At 67.1% G+C, this 16,434-nt stretch overlaps 4 protein-coding genes across 4 annotated transcripts in view; 1 reads left to right on the forward strand and 3 right to left on the reverse strand.

The window, feature by feature from the left end:
• Positions 1 to 1,542, forward strand: part of CHLNCDRAFT_50739 (hypothetical protein) — a gene marked incomplete at both ends in the record, with an annotated part of 1,934 nt that extends 392 nt beyond the window's left edge. The window contains 4 exons of the mRNA XM_005850090.1: positions 51 to 316; positions 493 to 722; positions 886 to 965; positions 1,102 to 1,542. Coding sequence (XP_005850152.1) covers positions 51 to 316; positions 493 to 722; positions 886 to 965; positions 1,102 to 1,542 — 1,017 coding nt within the window. The remainder of the gene's footprint in view (positions 1 to 50; positions 317 to 492; positions 723 to 885; positions 966 to 1,101) is intronic.
• A 477-nt stretch (positions 1,543 to 2,019) lies between these two features.
• On the reverse strand, positions 2,020 to 6,067 carry CHLNCDRAFT_142291 (hypothetical protein; the record flags this gene model as incomplete). The annotated part of the gene is made up of 13 exons (XM_005850339.1): positions 2,020 to 2,386; positions 2,529 to 2,647; positions 2,784 to 2,876; positions 3,025 to 3,153; positions 3,266 to 3,370; positions 3,765 to 3,939; positions 4,024 to 4,119; positions 4,250 to 4,343; positions 4,458 to 4,623; positions 4,735 to 4,818; positions 4,904 to 5,232; positions 5,369 to 5,673; positions 5,814 to 6,067. The coding sequence occupies 13 exons, from the start codon at positions 6,065 to 6,067 to the stop codon at positions 2,020 to 2,022; spliced, it is 2,316 nt and encodes a 771-aa protein (XP_005850401.1).
• A 4,666-nt stretch (positions 6,068 to 10,733) lies between these two features.
• On the reverse strand, positions 10,734 to 12,683 carry CHLNCDRAFT_142294 (hypothetical protein; the record flags this gene model as incomplete). Its single annotated transcript, XM_005850340.1, has 6 exons — positions 10,734 to 10,922; positions 11,065 to 11,439; positions 11,604 to 11,729; positions 11,935 to 12,057; positions 12,247 to 12,505; positions 12,643 to 12,683. The coding sequence occupies 6 exons, from the start codon at positions 12,681 to 12,683 to the stop codon at positions 10,734 to 10,736; spliced, it is 1,113 nt and encodes a 370-aa protein (XP_005850402.1).
• A 471-nt stretch (positions 12,684 to 13,154) lies between these two features.
• On the reverse strand, positions 13,155 to 16,129 carry CHLNCDRAFT_142295 (hypothetical protein; the record flags this gene model as incomplete). The annotated part of the gene is made up of 9 exons (XM_005850341.1): positions 13,155 to 13,549; positions 13,678 to 13,794; positions 14,015 to 14,279; positions 14,421 to 14,522; positions 14,718 to 14,866; positions 14,971 to 15,186; positions 15,384 to 15,514; positions 15,649 to 15,833; positions 16,019 to 16,129. The coding sequence occupies 9 exons, from the start codon at positions 16,127 to 16,129 to the stop codon at positions 13,155 to 13,157; spliced, it is 1,671 nt and encodes a 556-aa protein (XP_005850403.1).
• Between the last annotated feature and the right edge of the window lie 305 nt (positions 16,130 to 16,434).

Raw genomic sequence — 16,434 nt, forward strand, 5'->3', positions numbered from 1 at the left:
AGTTAAAACCCCCCCCCCCCCCCCCCCCCCCTGTTATGGCGTTGCTGCAGCCTCCCTTCCCTCTGGCCATCATCACCAGCGGCTTCCTGCTGGCTTCCGACCAGTACACCGCCTATGCCGAGCGGCTGGCCAGCTGGGGGTACACAGTGGTGCTGTGGGACAAGAAGGAGACGGCGCTGGAGCCCATGAGCGACACTCTGTGCGTGGCCTTCCTGCGGGAGATCGTGGACTGGTGCGGCGCCGACCCGCTGCTGCGCCAGCTGGCAGACACCTCCAGAGTGTACCTGTGCGGGCACTCGCGCGGCGGCAAGCTCAGGTGCGGCGCCGGCGGGTGGTGGCGGCGGCGAGGCGGCGGCGCGGGCCGGGGACGGTCGCCGAGGCGGCGTGCTGCACTATGTGCCGGCCCTGGCCGGGTGTCCGGACCAGCGCAGGCCTTGACGCCTTGAAACTTAGCCCCACACCCTCTCGCACCGATGCACCTGCCCCCTGCAGCACGCTGGCCGCGCTGAGCGACGAGCGTGTCAAGGCGCTGTTCCTGCTGGACCCCGTGGATATCACCGTGTATGCGCCCCTGGGCCCCGACTACCCCTCTGCGGTGGCGGGCCTGGAGGGGCTGGGCGCCCAGGGCCGCTCCCTGCCGCTGGCGGTGGTGGGCAGCGGGCTGGGCGGCGACTGCGTGCCGGCAGGCAAGAGCGCAGCGCAGGCGCCGCCGCTGCTTCACGGTTGCTGCTGCCGCGTGCCGTGCGGGGAGCTCTGTTGGAGAGCAGCGGGCATGTTCGGAGCTGCCTTGCGCTCCTCTGATGCTCGGAGACCTCACTGTTCCCTGCCCCTGCCCCCCTCCCCACCCCACACCCCGGCTTCCCGCCTCTCTGCCCCAACCTGCAGACAGCAATTACTCGGTTTACTTTGCAGCCGCCTCTGCTCCCGCTTGGGAGGTGGTGATCCGCAACGCCGGGCACTTCCAGGTGCGCCCCTCGCTGGCCCCAGCCAGCGCTGGCCTTCTGGTGCACCCCCACGGGGCTGGCGGGCATGAGAGCCTCGCTAAGCAAGCTGCCCCTCCTTCCACCCCTCCCTCCTCCTCCTCCTTGCCGCCGCCCGCAGTTCCTGGGCAGCCGTGGCGGAGTGATGGATGCCATCTGTGCCGTGGGCAGCGCCCCAGACCCTTCCGTGGTCGCCCTCACGCAGGCTGCCATGGTGGCATGGGGAGAAACCATGGTGCGGGGCACAGGAGGCAGCGGCGGCAGCGGCGGCAGCTCCGTCCGCAATAGCAGCAGCAACGGCAGGGACGCACCGCCCCGCAGCGGCTCTGGTTCCGGCGATGCAGCTGAGTCCGGCACGCAGGCGCTGCCGCCCAGGCTGCGCATGGGATTGGACTCTGACGGCAACATCGTGGCGGGGCTGGCCAGCTGGGATGCCGCCAGCCGCCTGTTTGCCACCAGCGAGCAGGCGCAGGCGCTGCTGGCGGGCAGCGGCGGCGGCGGGGCGGCAGCAGATATCGACATCCGCCTGAAAAACTTTGAAATTGTGGTGTACCAGGAGTGAGGCCGGCCTTGCTGCTCTGGCGGTACATACATTTAATGCATTATGATGGCCACTGATGCGCTAAACAGCAGTCCGGCAGTTTGCGGCAATGCCAGCGCATAGGCAGGGAGACAAGGAATTGGGTTGGCTGAGCTCAGGTATCTGATCAGGCATGAGGGAGAGGGGGGCACGTACGCATGGGACAGCCAGGGTCCAGGCACTCAAAAGTTTGCCCCTCCGCCTAATGACAACAACGAAGAATAGGATGACTGAGTCGGTGCATGCAAGGTTGTGATAGTGAATTCAACAGGTTTGACGCTGACGCGGTGGGCGCAGGAAAAAACTGGAATCGGTGGTCACGAGTTTGCCCATGTTGAGCTTTCCACACGGTAGAAAAGGTTTGGCAGAGTTAACTGAGATCAGCCTTGCGGCAAAGAGATAGTGCCACTGCGCCCATTCGCAGTGATGAAAAGACCGCTCTTCCCGCCGCTGACTAACCTACTCCGGTTGCTGCTGCTCATCCAGTCCTGGCGCCAGGTCCTGCCAGAGCTGCGCATCCCAGCCCAGCGGCAGCAGGTCCTGCGCCAGCTGCTCATCTCCCCACACGCCCTGTCCCGCCCCCACTACGGGCAGCACGGGCGAGGGCAGCTGCCCGTCCTGGTGCCCCAGCAGCGGCAGCAGCTGCCCCTGCTGGTACAGTTGCAGCTGGGCTGGCGTGAGCTGGGGCAGCGCCGCAGCACCAGGCACTGCAGGGTTGCCTGCACCCGCTCCAGGCACCGCGGCAGGGCCGTCGTCCCGCTGCTTCAGGGGCGGCGGCAGCCTGGCCTGGTACAGACCGGGGCCCACCCGCCGCACGCCTTTGAACCTGAATGCAGCGGGTCGGTATGGGCGTGCATGTGATGGAGGGAAGGTGCACTCTGGCGGCAGCAGCCAGTGTAGCAGAGGGCGTACATGCACAGGCACGGCGAACATGCTACGCGCGCCCTGGCAGCGCCCCCCGCGCTCACTTGGAGGTGCGGCAGCAGGCCATGTGGGCATCCTTGCGGATCGCCGCCACCACCGCCTCTCCCGAGTGCGCCTCCAGCGTGGCCAGGTGGCGCTGGTAGGTGGCCATGGGGTAGTTGGTCTGAAAGCAGGAGGCGAGGCATGCCGCGGGCTGGTCAGTTGCAACCCATTGGAGGCTGCTTCATGTGCCAAGCTTCGGGCTGGTCCCAGGAGGCACGGCAAATGAGGTAGCCAGCCAGCCAGCCAGCACCAACCACCTGCGCCTCCCTGCCCAGCAGCTTGAGCGCCGCAAGGTCCACCGCCCTGCCTGCCGCCTCGCGCGTGGGGAACTTGCCCAGCCACAGCGCCTCCTGCGCCAGCAGCCAGCATACCAGGGAAGCAGTCGACTAGGGTTGGCGGCTGAGAGGGTCGGGCAAGGGCCAGCAGCGCTCACACACTGTGCAGTGGTTGGTTGGCAGGGCAGTCACGAGTGCGGTAAGAGGCAGCACAGTCCCCCACCTGCTTGAAGCCGGCCATGAATGAGCCCGCCTGCGCCATGTCAGCTGGCGCCTGCTGCGTGGCGGGTGACTCCAGGAAGGCATCCCAAGTGAGGGAGTTGAGGTCCCGCCTCACGCCCCGCATCTCCGGCTGCAGTGGCAGGTGCTGGGTTGGCCCGGTGGCTAAAGAGCAGCAGTTGCGCCGCATGGCACCGTGCATGGCAGCGCTTGAACAGGCATGCTGCTGCCCCGCCCCTACTCACCGCCCTCAGGCTGCTCTCAGTGTTGCCCACAGGACAAGGCAGCGGCTCAGAGGCGGCGCTCTGCAGCTCACGTGCCACTCCCCGCAGGATGCTCCCAAACCCGGCCTGCAAGTGTGCAGTGGTGGGCGGGAGGCGCGGGTTGATCAGAGCAGCAAGAGAGGCCTGGTCGCATGGAAGCCAGCGAGGGTGCATGGGGCAATGGCCACGGCGGCAGCAGCACCTGTGGAGGCTGGGCGCCCGCCCTGCCTGCCGTGGCACCTCCACCACCACCACGGGTGCCTGCTGAGGGTGCTGCCTGTGCCTTGCCACCTCCTCCCGGGCCTGCCCTCGACTGTGCTCCAGATGGCTGCTGTGCCTGCCGAGGCAGGCCCTGGGAGGGTCCGCCGCCTGCTGCTGTCTCAGAGTGGCCTGGTCCCGGGGAGGAGGCGAAACGCGCCTCGGGCGCCAGCTCAGCCAGCAGCTGCGCCGCCGCCTCATGTGGCACAGGTGTGCTCTGCACCAGCCGCAGGGCTGCTGCCCCAGCTTGCGCCGCCCGCTCCTGCTGGCCGACCAGGTGGAGCGGCGGCGAGGGCGCTGCGGCCAGTGGCAGGCTGGGGTGCCCGGCAGGGGACCCTGAGGGGCTGAAGGGGGTGGCGGCATGCGCCTCAAACAGGCTGCGGACGGCTGGCAGCTCCCTGCAAGGAAGCAGGCGATGGCTAGCCCTGGTCGTGGGAAGCTGACGGGAGCTCATGCACGGGCACATCACAGCGCTCTCCTACCACCGCACTGGGCATGGCGTGCCCTGCGCTTGCCTGCTCTGCACGGCGGTCGCCGCCATGCCGGGGCCGGGGCGCAGCACGCAGCCGGTCTTGGCGCTGCACAGCGCGGCAGCAGCACAGGCAGCAGTGCAGCACGTTGCAGCTCGGGTGCGGCGCCGCAGCAGGTTGCCATCCTGATCTGGTGGTTTGGTGCTGCCAATTTGCAGGCGGCGGCAGCCCTGCTCACTCCACAAGGAAGCCTGGCCCCAGCTGCGTGGGGCGCTCCTGGGCGGAGCCATCCCGTGGCGCGCTTCCGCTTGCCGCTGGTCTAGATGTGCTGCCTGCAAGCAATCACAGGTAGCAGCAGCAGACATTCGACGGGGTCCACTGATGAATGAGGCTGGTTGGCACGGTGCCTGTTGGTGGTTGCGTGGGCAGAGAGAGCAAGTGAGCACCTCTGGGCTCCCGCTTGCGCTTCGCTGCCTTTGGGTTGGTGGCGCCCGCTGCGGCAGACGTCGCCGCTGCTCCCACCGAAGGGAAGCTGGCGGCAGGGGAGGCAGAGTCAGGGACCGAGGGGCCCCGGTGTGGCGCCAGCACCAGCTGCTGCCCCGAAAAGGCACCCTGCAGGGGACAGCTGGTAGGGGGGTGGTGTGGCTTGCGGCAGCGACCCAGGATGGCAGCACCTGACAGAGTGCGGCCTGACAGGGAATGGGGTGTAGCTTCACACCTCACCGGGTGCAGGGTGGTCACCGCCTGCCCGGCCGCCTGCAGCACCCTGCCGGTGCGTGGATCAACAAACACCGGGGTCATCACCGCCTGCGAAACGACAGGGGACCAGAGGGGGCGCGGGTGTCAAGGAGGTGTGGTTCAACTGGGAGGCATGTGTCGCATGAGAAAGCACCAACAGCGCCCGCAGAAAAGCAGGGCCTGCCTGGTACATTGGGGTGGCATGCGGCAGGTGGGCCGGCGGCTGGAGGCCGGCCAGGCCGGTCGCCATCTGGTGCCCCAGCAGGATCTGCTGCTGCTGCATGTACTGCTGGTACTGCTGGTACTGCGCCTGCATCTGCGCATACTGCTGCTGCTGCTGCTGCTGCTGCTTCAGGGCCGCAGCCTGCTGGCGCCTGGCAGCCCTGCCGCCTGGTGCTGCAGCAGACGGAGTTTCCAGCGACGCCAGCAGGCTGCGGGCGGCTGCCGCCTCGGCGAGTGCAACTTGGCTTGGCAGGGCTCGCACTGCAGCTGGGTGGGGAGGACAGGTGGGCAGGTGCATCAGGCAAGCCTCAGTGTTGCTTTGCAAAACAGCGGTGGGCCCTGGCCAGCCATGGGGTGCCCCTTGCACTGGTTGGGCAGGGCTGAGGCTGCGCCTCACCTGTGTGCGCCGCCTCCTCGGTGAGTGGGGCAGCGGCCCTGGGCGGCGTGGCGTTCTCGCCCGTGTCTGGTGAAATAAGGGCGTCAAACTGCGGCACCGGGGGCGGCGGGCAGGTGAGCATGGGGGTGCAGCACCTGGTGCAGAGGAGCAGCGACGAGGAGCGGGGGCCCAGCACAACAGGATGCGGGCCCAGCCTTAGCAGAAGGCAGCCTGCCTGCGCCGCCAGCAGCTCGTCGCCATCTTGGCCGGCAAACAGCCGCTCCAGCTGGCCCAGAGACGGCTCCGCGCCGGCGCTCTCCAGCTGCCTGCAGGGCGGGGAGGGAGGTGGGTGGGCACCCCATGCCACACGGGTGAGAGAGGCAACGCATGCCATTGCCATGAGCAAGCGGGTGGCTGGCGGGCTGGCTGGCTGGCGGGCGGGCAGAGAGGCAGGTATCGCCCTCACATGATCCCGTCCAGAAAAGCCTCGTCGCTGGCACCGCGCAGCAAGTCGGCGGCGATGGAGGGCAACGCTTGCGAGAGGCGGCGCACCACAGACGGAAACAAAGCATTGCCAAGGGGGGCTGCTGGGCCCTTCATTTGTGGGCCCAGCGGGGCGGGTGGCGCCTGCGCAGGGAGGCCGCCGGACGGGGCTGGCGGCGACCAGTAGTGCGCGGCATCCTCTGCCTCCAGCCCCGCCTGCGGCGCCTCGAGCTGCATGGCTGAGGCACCTCAACTGATCACGCCAGAGCTTGTGCAGCCACCACCAGTGATTCTGGCTGCGGCAGGCAGCACAGAGAGCGGCAGTGGGGTGCAGCAGAGGGTGAAAAGGAGTGAGGCACAAAGTACAGTCGGGTTGGCCTCGTGCGGCTCTTGAACGCTCTCCCGGCACCTTGATCGCTCGACACAGGGTTTCGGGGGTGAATGGCGGGGCGCTTAGGGCAAACAGGGCGCTGTCCAACGTCTCTAGGGCCTCTCGGCTGGCTGTTTAACGCGCCTGCCCTTACCAGCGCTTTCTAAACACTCGTGCACTCAGTACGAGGGCAACAAGAGGGCGCCTGGTCGATGAGCACGTCCTGACGGAACAGACAGTCGAAGTGCCGCCACGTCAGTGCCAGGCGGGCGAGGCGCAGGCGCCGCTCGGGTGTGATCAGACAGGCATCAAACGTTGAAGCTGTCGCCGCTCAGGGAGCATTGCAACGACAGTTCACACTTCTGCTTCTTCTGCTTGGTTGGCTGGCTGTGAACAGTTCGCTCGGTAGCGCTGAGTCGTTTCAAACGAAGTGCCATTTACAAGGTTCAACACAAGAGGGGGTCTTGCCACAAAAAAGCAGGCTAGAGAGGCTGACTAGTCACCACAAGAATAGTTATGAGATGAAGGGAAGGAATCGGTGAGAAAACAATTGTGCTGGTGGCGCATTGGTGCCACCTCTGCCGCCGCCGCCTAAGACAGCAAGCCAGCCATGCCAGACTTGACAGAGTTGAAAACGTCCTGCGCGCCGTTGCCCACAGTGCCCAGCACGCCCTTCACCTCCTCAGTGATCTGCAGGGCACAGCAGCAGGAGAGGCAGGAGTCGGGAGCAGGGCGACGGGAGGATGACAGCCGTAGGCACCAAGAGCAGCCGCCGGCACCACTCGCCTTGGCGATCAGGCTGTTCATGTCGGGCGCCTGGGTGCCGTCAAACACAAACAGCACCTTCTCCACCGACTCGCCAAAGGTCTTGCCTGGCACCTTGCACTCCTTGGACTTGAACCTGCAAGAGGGTGGGGGGGGAGGCGGAGGGTTGGGGAGCAGACGGGAAAGGAAAGGGTGGGTGCAGCACTGGCCCCTGCGCCTGCTCACGCTGGCGCCTTGTGGTACTTGGAGGTGAAGTTGGCGGGGTTCTTGCTGTAGAAGATGGAGGGCTCGGTGCAGTTGAGCACCTGCGGGCAGGCGAGCAGGCGGGCAGGAGCAGAGGATCAGGAGGTTGTGCAAGGGGCAGATCCAGCGCAGGATGTAGCTGTGCAGGCGCAACCCCCCTACCTTCTGGCCGTCTTCCATCCACTGGGTCCGGTTGAAGGAGCAGCCGCCCAGGGAGAAGGTGACAGACATGGAGCTGCCGGTGAAAGAGGCAGGCACCTTGACGCCTGCAGAGAAGGGCAGCACGACACGCGGGGATGAGCAACAAGTGGCGCCCGCAGTTCAGGCTGGGGCTGGGGCAGCGGCGGCAGGCAGCTGGCATCCATGCCACTTCCACCAAGGCAGGGAGAGCGGCTCGTGCTCCCAACTCACTGGGGCTGAAGGAGGCTGGCGTGCAGTACTGCGCCTCGGCGGCGGCCACCACCGTCTCCAGCTCCTCGGCCACTGCAGCGTACTTGGTGTTCAGGGCCGCGTGCAGCTGGTCCACGCTGGCGGAGATGGGCGCCATGGAGGCGGCCAGGGCAGACTGCGGGCAGGCAACAAGCGGGCCGGGGAGGGGCGGCAGGGCGGGAGGTCGGTTAGACGGGCAGTGGTGGCATTGCTGTGATCAAGTCGAGGCAGGTTCACACCACTGAGGATGTCCTGCCCACGGATGCAGGCCGGCGACAGTGGCAGTGGGGTGCCTCGGGGGACTCATGGGAGACCCCGAGGCGCCCGCGGCTGCCCGCCGCTTACCTTCACCGAGGCGACCATGCCGCCCTGTGGCATCATGCCGCTCAGCAAGGAGGTTGCGGTGGCTGTGGAGGCGACGCCCGTGTCCACGGCGCGTGCCCCTGTGCCGAGAAGGCACAACGCCATCAGCACGACCAGCTTGCCGCAAGCCATCTTCCCGTGTAAGGTGTGGGAAGGCAGAGGCTTCTACAAAGAGAGGGATAACAGGGGCACGGCTGCCTCGCGCCTTGAAATCCACGGCCCGCCATGTGCTGAGCCTGCTGTGCTGGCGGGACTGTCGGCGTACTTCTGTGCCTGGAAACAGTCGATTGCATCCTGCTGCCCGCATGGCGTAGCAAAGCACGCATGGATGTGAGATTATCACAGAATAGCCTGGATTCGAATTGACAACAGAATGCATGGGAGCCAGGCCTGCGCACCGGGTGACACAAGCCTGCGCCCGGCAACCTGCGCTGGAAAAGCGAGCGGCGGACTTGGGCGCCAGCTTCGGAACAGCCGGGAAAACCATCCTGTAATCATCTTGACCCTTTCGAATCTTTCTTGCAACCAAACGATCTGGAAACACTGGGGGCTGTGCCATTGACCGCAACGCAGCACCCCAAAGTGGCCAGTCGGCGCCCATCGCCGCCATCTGGGCAGAGGTGAAGCATCAGAAGGCCAGCACCCTCCCAGAAAGTTACAAGCACACTTGAGTTCCAATTCAAATTACGCGAAACGATTCCCATTCATATCCTCTGGCTGGCGCCAGCGCTGGCGGGTGCAGGTACATGCTGGCAGTACTGCTTGGTCAAACCTTGCGAAAAATAGCAGACAACCCGCATCCCGCCCTGATCAACGCCTTGCAGCTGCCGGAGATCGCCTCCCCGGCCCTTCCCAGCCCTTCACCTCCCGTCTTGAACATCATGCGCTTCAGTTTCGCAGTGCTGCTGGCGCTTGCGCTGTGCGGCCTTGCCAGCAGCGTGCAGGCCACGGATGCCACGCTAGATCAGGCTATCGCCGGTGGGCAGGCCGCGCAGCTGGCTGGGGGTGCCTGTCCCTTGCTCTTCTGCTGCATGGCCCGCAGGAGACCCAAAACACACGGGCTGTGGTTTCACACCGACTTTCCTGCGGGTCCCCAACACATTGCAGATGCGGTGCGCAGCGTGCTGGCCCCCAAGGCGGAGCTGGTGAATGCCGCCAAGACGACGTTCACCACGGTGCAGTCGGGCCTCAACACGCTTCAGAGCACCCTTGCCGCCGCCTATGCCAACGCCGGCTCGCAGGCTGAGGCAGCTGTGGCCGCCTTCGAGGCGCAGTACTGCAAGCCAGCCAGCTTCACCCCCAGTGAGTGGGGCGGGTGCCGCTCGCCGCTGCTGCCGGCCGGGAACTTCTCTCTTCGACACATTTGCCCCTGGGGCGGCCACCCCATCCCAGCGACCCCATTCATGAGTATCTCATCCTAAACTCTCTGCAGGCGTCAAGGTGCCCGCCACCTTCACCGGCCACTCCATGTCCGTCACTTTCTCCCTGGGCGGCTGCTCCTTCAATGAGACCCAGTGGATGGAGGAGGGCGAGAAGGTGGGAGGGCGTGCCGGCTGAGCAGGCAGGCCTGTGCTACCATGCTGTGCCGCTTGGCGAGACCCCAGCAGCAAAGTAGTGCCCACATCTTCAGAGGTGGCATACGTGCACGGCAGCGCTGCTGCAAGGCCCCTTGAGCACCCTCCCGCCTACCAACTCGCAGGTGCTCAACTGCACCCAGCCCTCCATCTTCTATGAAAAGACCCCCGCCAACTTCACCTCCAAGTACCACAAGGCGCCAGCGTGAGCAGGGCAAAGGGGGCGGTGCTGCACCGACCCTTTCCTTTCCCGCCTGCACCCCAACGCCTCCGCCTCCCACCCCCTTGCAGGTTCAAGTCCAAGGAGTGCAAGGTGACCAAGACCTTTGGCGAGTCGGTGGAGAAGGTGATGTTTGTGTTTGACGGCACCCAGGCGCCCGACATGAACAGCCTGATCGCCAAGGCGAGTGGTGCTGCTCCAGCTGCACTACCAGCTCCTCGAGTTGCTTGCTTGCCTGGATTCCGGATCCGGGCTGATGGGCGCCTCGCTTCTTCTTCCCGCCCCGCAGATCACTGAGGAGGTGAAGGGCGTGCTGAGCACTGTGGGCAACGGCGCGCAGGACCTGTACAACAACGTGCGCACCACCGCCGGCAGCATGTGGGGCGGCGCCAACCCCAGCGTGCCCAACTTCCAGTTCTCCTGAGGGGCCTGCCCCCCATGCTTCACGCCAACTGCCTCAGCAGGCACACTCACCGATCCTGGCCCCATAGCTCTCACAGGTGTCCCCTTGGTCCCCATGCGCTGTGGCGCTATGCTGCGGCACAAGGGGACCCTGCATGGCGGTGGTGCCTCGGCCCCCGCCCCTGTTGCATTCTCGGCTGCCTCCCTCCATTCACGTTTCATGCTGGGCAGCTGGCCGATGCTGAGCCTGGCAGCAGCAGCCATCCCTCCAGCAGGCCCAGACAGCTGCGCTTCCATCTTTTCCAGATGTTGATTTGCTTGGCTCTCGCTCGTACAACACTTTACAGACTTGACTGAGGTGTGTGGCACTTGGCGCCAGCAGTTTGCAATTCATCATAACATAGCAACAAGTGTGGGATACAACCGTAAGCATCTATGTGACAAGCTGAGTAGATGCAAGGCGGGGAGGGGCACGCCACGCGGCCCCACCCAGCAGGTGTCTGCCCACCCTCACAACGCCCGCATCGACTGGCTCCCTTAGTCCTCTTCGTCCATGGAGGGCAGCGCCCCGTTGTTCTCAGCCTGCTTGATGGCAGCCTCCAGCGCCCCGCTGGCCGAGGCAGCCTCCTCTGCCGCCCGCTGCGCGCGCTCCAGCGCCTCGAGCACCGCAGCAGTGGCCGCCTCGTGCTCCGCCTGCAGCATGCCGTCCGCCAGCATCTGCCCCACCTGCAGAGCAGCAGAGCAGGGGGCGGTGGCGGGGTGCTTGTGGGGGCCGCAGGCTTGCGGGCTGGCCCGGTGGGCGCCAGCTGGCAGCAGGCTGGCAGATGGCCGCCATGGGCAGAGCTGCCACGCAGGAGGGCGGGCCCACCTGTGCCAGCCGCTGCTCCGGGTCCATGTCAGCATCTAGGGCGCCAGCCACGCGCGCATCATCCGCATCCTGCGCCGCCGCCGCTGCCGCCGCCTTCTTGTTGCCACGCGAGCGCGAGCGCCAGGCTGAGATCCAGCGCTGCGCGTCTGCCTGCCTCCTGCCCACCGCCACCTCCCGGGCCGCCGCCGCCGCCTGCTGCGCCACCTCGGCTGCTCGCGACACGGGGCGAGGGGTGCCGTTGGCACCCAACGCCGACGCGGTGGCGGCGGCTACAGACTCGGCGGCGCCGGCGCCCAGCCGCCGCGACGCCGCGCCGCTGCCAGCCAGCGCCAGCCCCAGCTGCTTGCGCACTTGCGTGAGGGTGGGCGTCAGCGACTGCAGCGGCAGTTTGAGGCGTGGGTGGGAGCAGTCGCATGCTTGCCGTGTGCCGCCCTCAGCCTCCACTTTGCGCCCAAGGCAGCGAAGCACCCTCTTCCACCCACGCCCCACTCCGTACCCACCCCACCCAGCGCACACGCCTTCCAGCACAGCGAGCGCACGTTTGTGAGCGACCTGATGTCATCCACCACCCTGCGGATGGAGGTGGACGTCACGCTCTGCACAGTGCTGCTGGTAGTCTCCGCGGCCTTGCCCACCCACTGCACTGGCTCCCTCACGGGCTTGACCTGCGGCGGTGGCGCGCCAAACAACACAAAAAACACATGGTGGGATGTGCTGGGCTTGCAAGGAGGAGCCTGGGCCGGCGCGGAGGCTGGCGAGCAAGCAGGCGGGCCCAGCGCTGCCCCCCTGGCTGTCCGCTGCATATCACTGGCCGCTGCAGTTGATGCGGCCGGCCATGGCCATCCTTGCTGCCGCCGCCGCCGAGCTCACCACCACGCCCGCCATGTAGTTTAGCTGCTTGCCCAGGATCTCAAACTCCTTGCTGGTGCGCTGCATGTCCTGGAAGGTCAGCGGCATGTCCTCCTGCATCATGCGCGCCGTGCGCTCCATCTCCTGCACAGCGGGCGGCCGCACAGGGGGCGGCAGCTGTGGGTGGGTGGCAGCACGGGCAGCAGGCAGGGCGGTAGAAGCATGGGCCAGCTGGCGTGGAAGAAGGCGGGCGCGAGTGAGGAAACACAGGGATCGAGGGCGGGTGCATTACGCTGCTGACCCCCCCTGGGGCCCACCCGCCAGCACACCCACCTGCGCCGCCACCTCCATCTCTTTGGCCGCCTTCTCCGCCGCCGCTGTGGCCCGCTCGGCTGCTTGCAGCACGGGCCGCAGGTAAAGCACAAAGGCGATGAAGCTGCCGGCCACGGTGCTGACTGTGACGCCGACCACCACGATGAGGGTGAGCCAGGAGGTGGCCACGGAGGTGGCTGCAGGCGGCGGCGGCCCGCCCGCGCCTGCACCCGGTGGCGGCACCGCCACAAAGACTTGCGGCTCGGGGGAAGCCGCAGGCCTGCACGGCAATGCCAGGACGTGATCAGGGCCAAACCAAGGGCGTGTGGTGTGTTCTTGAACGCAAGAGGGAAGGAGGCTGCGCGGCGAGCAAGAGGGCAACTCGCCTGCCCTCCCCGCCTCCCGTCAGGGCTGTACATCTCGGCCTTCGCCTCCTGGAGATCCCCAAATGCCGCCATTGCGTGGGCGACACCCGTGCGCAAGCAACCCAGCAAAGCGAAGGCAAGACCGGGACCTGCCCGGCTCCTGGCCGGGTAAAGACGTCCACCATACCTAGTTAAAACGATCGGCAATTTCGGGAGCGCGCAATGTGATGCTGCTGTGCATGCTCCCGCCGCGCCCAGCAGCACCGGAAGCCGCCGCCCCGCCAGTTTGTGGTTGAATTGCTGTGCCCATCGCCGTGCTCCCGAGGCAGACACCAGAAGGTTACAAAGCCTGGGCAAGGTTGGAAAAAACTGCCAAAAGGGCAACGGAGGGTGCACAGGATGGCTCACGCCGATAAAAACAGAGGGCTGAGAATGCGAGTACAATGGTGTAATGATGGAGGCATGAATCAGGGGTAGGGAATGAATGAATGAGGAGAGGATAGAGTGGAGGCCACTCCACAAAACATGGGACAGATGTAGACAGATGGGCGAATCACTCACGCTCTACTCGGTGCGCTGCGGGAGCGCCGCCGCCACGTACATCTCCTCGGGCTGCTGCTGCTGCTGCAGGGAGGAGGACCGCGCCTGCAGGGAGGGCTGGCTGGTGCTGGGGCGCAGCATGCTCGCCAGGGCCACGCGCCAGGAGCGGCGCCGCCTCATCGACAGCATCACATTCAGCTCCTGGATCGTCTCGGACGCCTTCTCCCCCAGCGTCTCGGGCAGCAGCACCGCCAGGAACGCCGCCGCCAGGCACAGGCAGCCCAGCACCAGCAGCGGCACAAAGCCGCTGCGCAGCTGGTACTGCAGGAAGGCAAAGAGCGGCGAGACGCCCGCGCCCAGCCGGGCAAACACGTTGGCGGCTGCCAGCCCGTGCTCACGCACCATCAGCGGAAACAGTTCTGCAAGCGGGGATAAGGGAGTGGAGGGGGTACCGAGATTCGGACCGTGATTGGGGTCGAGGCCGCGTGACAGCAAGGCGCAGGGGCAGGCAGCCGGGCAGCTGGGCAGGCCCAGCCCGCCGACTCACCAGCGGTGTGAAGGTACAGGGACGCAAACGCCGCTGCAAGGCCAAACCTGGCCGCCACCACCAGCGCCCTCTGGGCTGTGCCGCGCGCCAGCGCCGACACAACCAGGCACACACCGGCTGCAGGCGGGTGGTGGTGGTGGGGGTCCGCGGCAACAAGCAACGCTCTCGATGCAGAGCACGACAGCTGCTGGGATGGCTGGGGGGCATGTGAGCCGACGGACCGTGCGAGTGTGAGGCAAGGCAGGAGGCTGGGGCAACCGGCTCCTCCCCGCCTGCCACCCGCCAGGTTGCCACCCACCCACGCACCCACCCCCTCACTCGCCCGCCTCCCACCCACCCTGCAGCAGCGCTGCCAGCGTGGTTGCCTTGCGCCCCGCCCGCTCCACCGCCAGGCCCGCCGCCGCGATGCCGGGCACCTCGTAGGCAAAGGCTGACAGCAGCGTGACGTAGACGGAATCGTCGCTGGAGGCGCCGCCGCCGCTGATGCCGTCGGCCATGAGCAGCAGGCCGTAGTAGGCGGCGGCGGCGGCAAACCAGGCGCCGCCCAGCAGCACCAGGCGGTGGCGCAGGCGGCTGGAGCCCAGCACGTCGCGCAGGCTGCGCTGCAGGCGGGGCAGGGCAGCGCCAGGCATGCCAGGGCAGGCATGTCGAGGGAAGACTGCAGCTGGGGGTGTGCTGCCAATGCTGTTGCTGCACCAAGACGCAGGAGGCACACTAGAGCGCTAGCAAGCCGCCAGCCGCACCTGCGTGTTGCCCAGCACCGCCGTGGGATCTGCCAGCGGATGCTCCGGCGGCCGCGTGCCGTTGGCAAACGCGATGGCAGCCAGCGCTGCGGTGGCCTCGCCCTGCACGCCGGCAAGCATGGGCAGGGGGAGGAGCGGGGAGGTCACATGCGTGCTGCAGGCAGCCGAGGAGAGCAGGGCGCTTGTGCTGTGCAGCAGGATGCAGCGCCGAGCCGGGTGGCTCCACACCAGCCCGGCAGCGGCGCGGGCTGCCGCGAGATCGGCGGCAACCGGGGCGCGGCACGTGCGGCGCCGCACCTTGCGGCCGTGCAGCAGCAGCCACTGGGGGCTCTCTGTGACCAGGGACCAGGTGGCCAGGTAGGCCAGGGAGAGGAGGCCGCACAGGAAGGTGAGCCAGCGCCAGCTGGGCACCCACCACGCCAGCAGCGTGGCCGCGCAGGCGCCCACTGCGTGCGGGGGCAGGGCAGGGCAAAGGAGAAGCCATCGATGTGCTGCCGGCGGGTGCAGCTACGAGCCAGCACCACCACCACACGCGCAGCCAGGCGCCCACCCGAGAAGAAGTGGTTGATGAGGAGGCCCACAAAGCCGCGCCAGCCGGGCCCCGCCAGGTCGGTGGCCAGCACAAAGGCGGCCAGCGCCATGCCGCCGCTGGCGGCGCCGCTGGCGCAGCGGAAGGCCAGGTAGGTCCAGAGGGAGGGGGCGGTGGAGGCCATGAGGCTGGCCACGCCGCACAGACCAGCCCCGGTGTACAGCAGCCGGCGGCGGCCTGCGGCAGGGCGGCGCAGGGTGTGGGGCAAAGGGGGTAGAGGCACAGAGCGTGGAGGGCCGCGGCTGCAGCGGCGAGTGACGATGCACAGCCAGGGGTGCAGGCAGGTGAGGGGTCTGGCCCGCTGTGGGTGGCAGGCGCCCACGTGCCGCGCTGCGCAGCCCGCTGCGCAATCCGCCCCGCCCCGCCCCTCGCACCGTATCGCTCGGCAGACACCTGCCACGCCACACACCCCGCCAGCAGCGAGACGAAGTATGCGGAGGTCTGGAAGTAGAGCAGCCAGCGGCGGCTGCAGATCAGGTCGAACTCGGAAACCAGGGAGCCGCCCCTGCACAGCGCGGGAGGCAGGCAGGCAGGGGGCGGTTGGGGGCGCCACGCCTGCCAGGCCGCTGCACCAGCAGCCAGCACGGCATGCCCCTGCTGCCGCGCATCCCAGCCCTTTGTCCCGCACCACACACTCACGTCTCCCTCCACTGCCAGGCCTCACGCGGCAGGCTGCAAACGTTGCCCTGGGCCAGGGCGGCGGTGCAGGCGGCATCGTCCGGCTTGACGCACACCACCTCGCCGGGCCGCCGCAGCGGGTCGAAGCAGGACGTCACAGTGGCCACAAGCGTGTGCAGCGCCGCCAAGCACCAGGAGGCGCCGACCTGCACATTGCACAAGAGGAGGGCAGGCCAGGCCCGGCCCGGCATTGCTCGTGGTCTGCAGGCGACCGAGTAACCGCGGCGGGCGCCCTACCGCCACCGCCGGCTGCTTTGTGGCGGGGGCGCTGCTCCGGGAGCTCAGGCAGAGCCCCAGAGGCGTGGCGGAGGCTGGAGGAGGCGAAACTCACCAGCAGGAGCTGCAGTTGTTGGCCGCGCGAAAACTCGCCACAGGCCGTGAGCGCCTCATCCACCGACAGTTGCACCTGCCGCTGCGAGTGATCGAGATCAACCACAGGCATTCTAGGCAGCTATTGCAGACGCCAGGGGAACCAGCATAGCCAGGCGAGCAGCGGGAGCGTTGGCAGTGCACTTGGATCGATGGCACTAGGCTAAGGACTTGAATGCTGCATGGGGTCCCGGTTTCAGTTGACGGGCTTCCCGCCACCTGGAGGCGCCACCAAGAACAGGACGCGTGTCACCACTTGTGCGCTCCTTCAATCGGTTGCACATCTGCATTTTCAATCCATACCTCGCTAGGCGGCCGGAAACCACCGCCTGCGCACATGCAGACGGATGTGGATACACCACTCTTTGTTGAGGCAGG

Source organism: Chlorella variabilis, assembly GCF_000147415.1.
Source record: "Chlorella variabilis unplaced genomic scaffold CHLNCscaffold_4, whole genome shotgun sequence".
Lineage (NCBI taxonomy): Eukaryota > Viridiplantae > Chlorophyta > Trebouxiophyceae > Chlorellales > Chlorellaceae > Chlorella > Chlorella variabilis.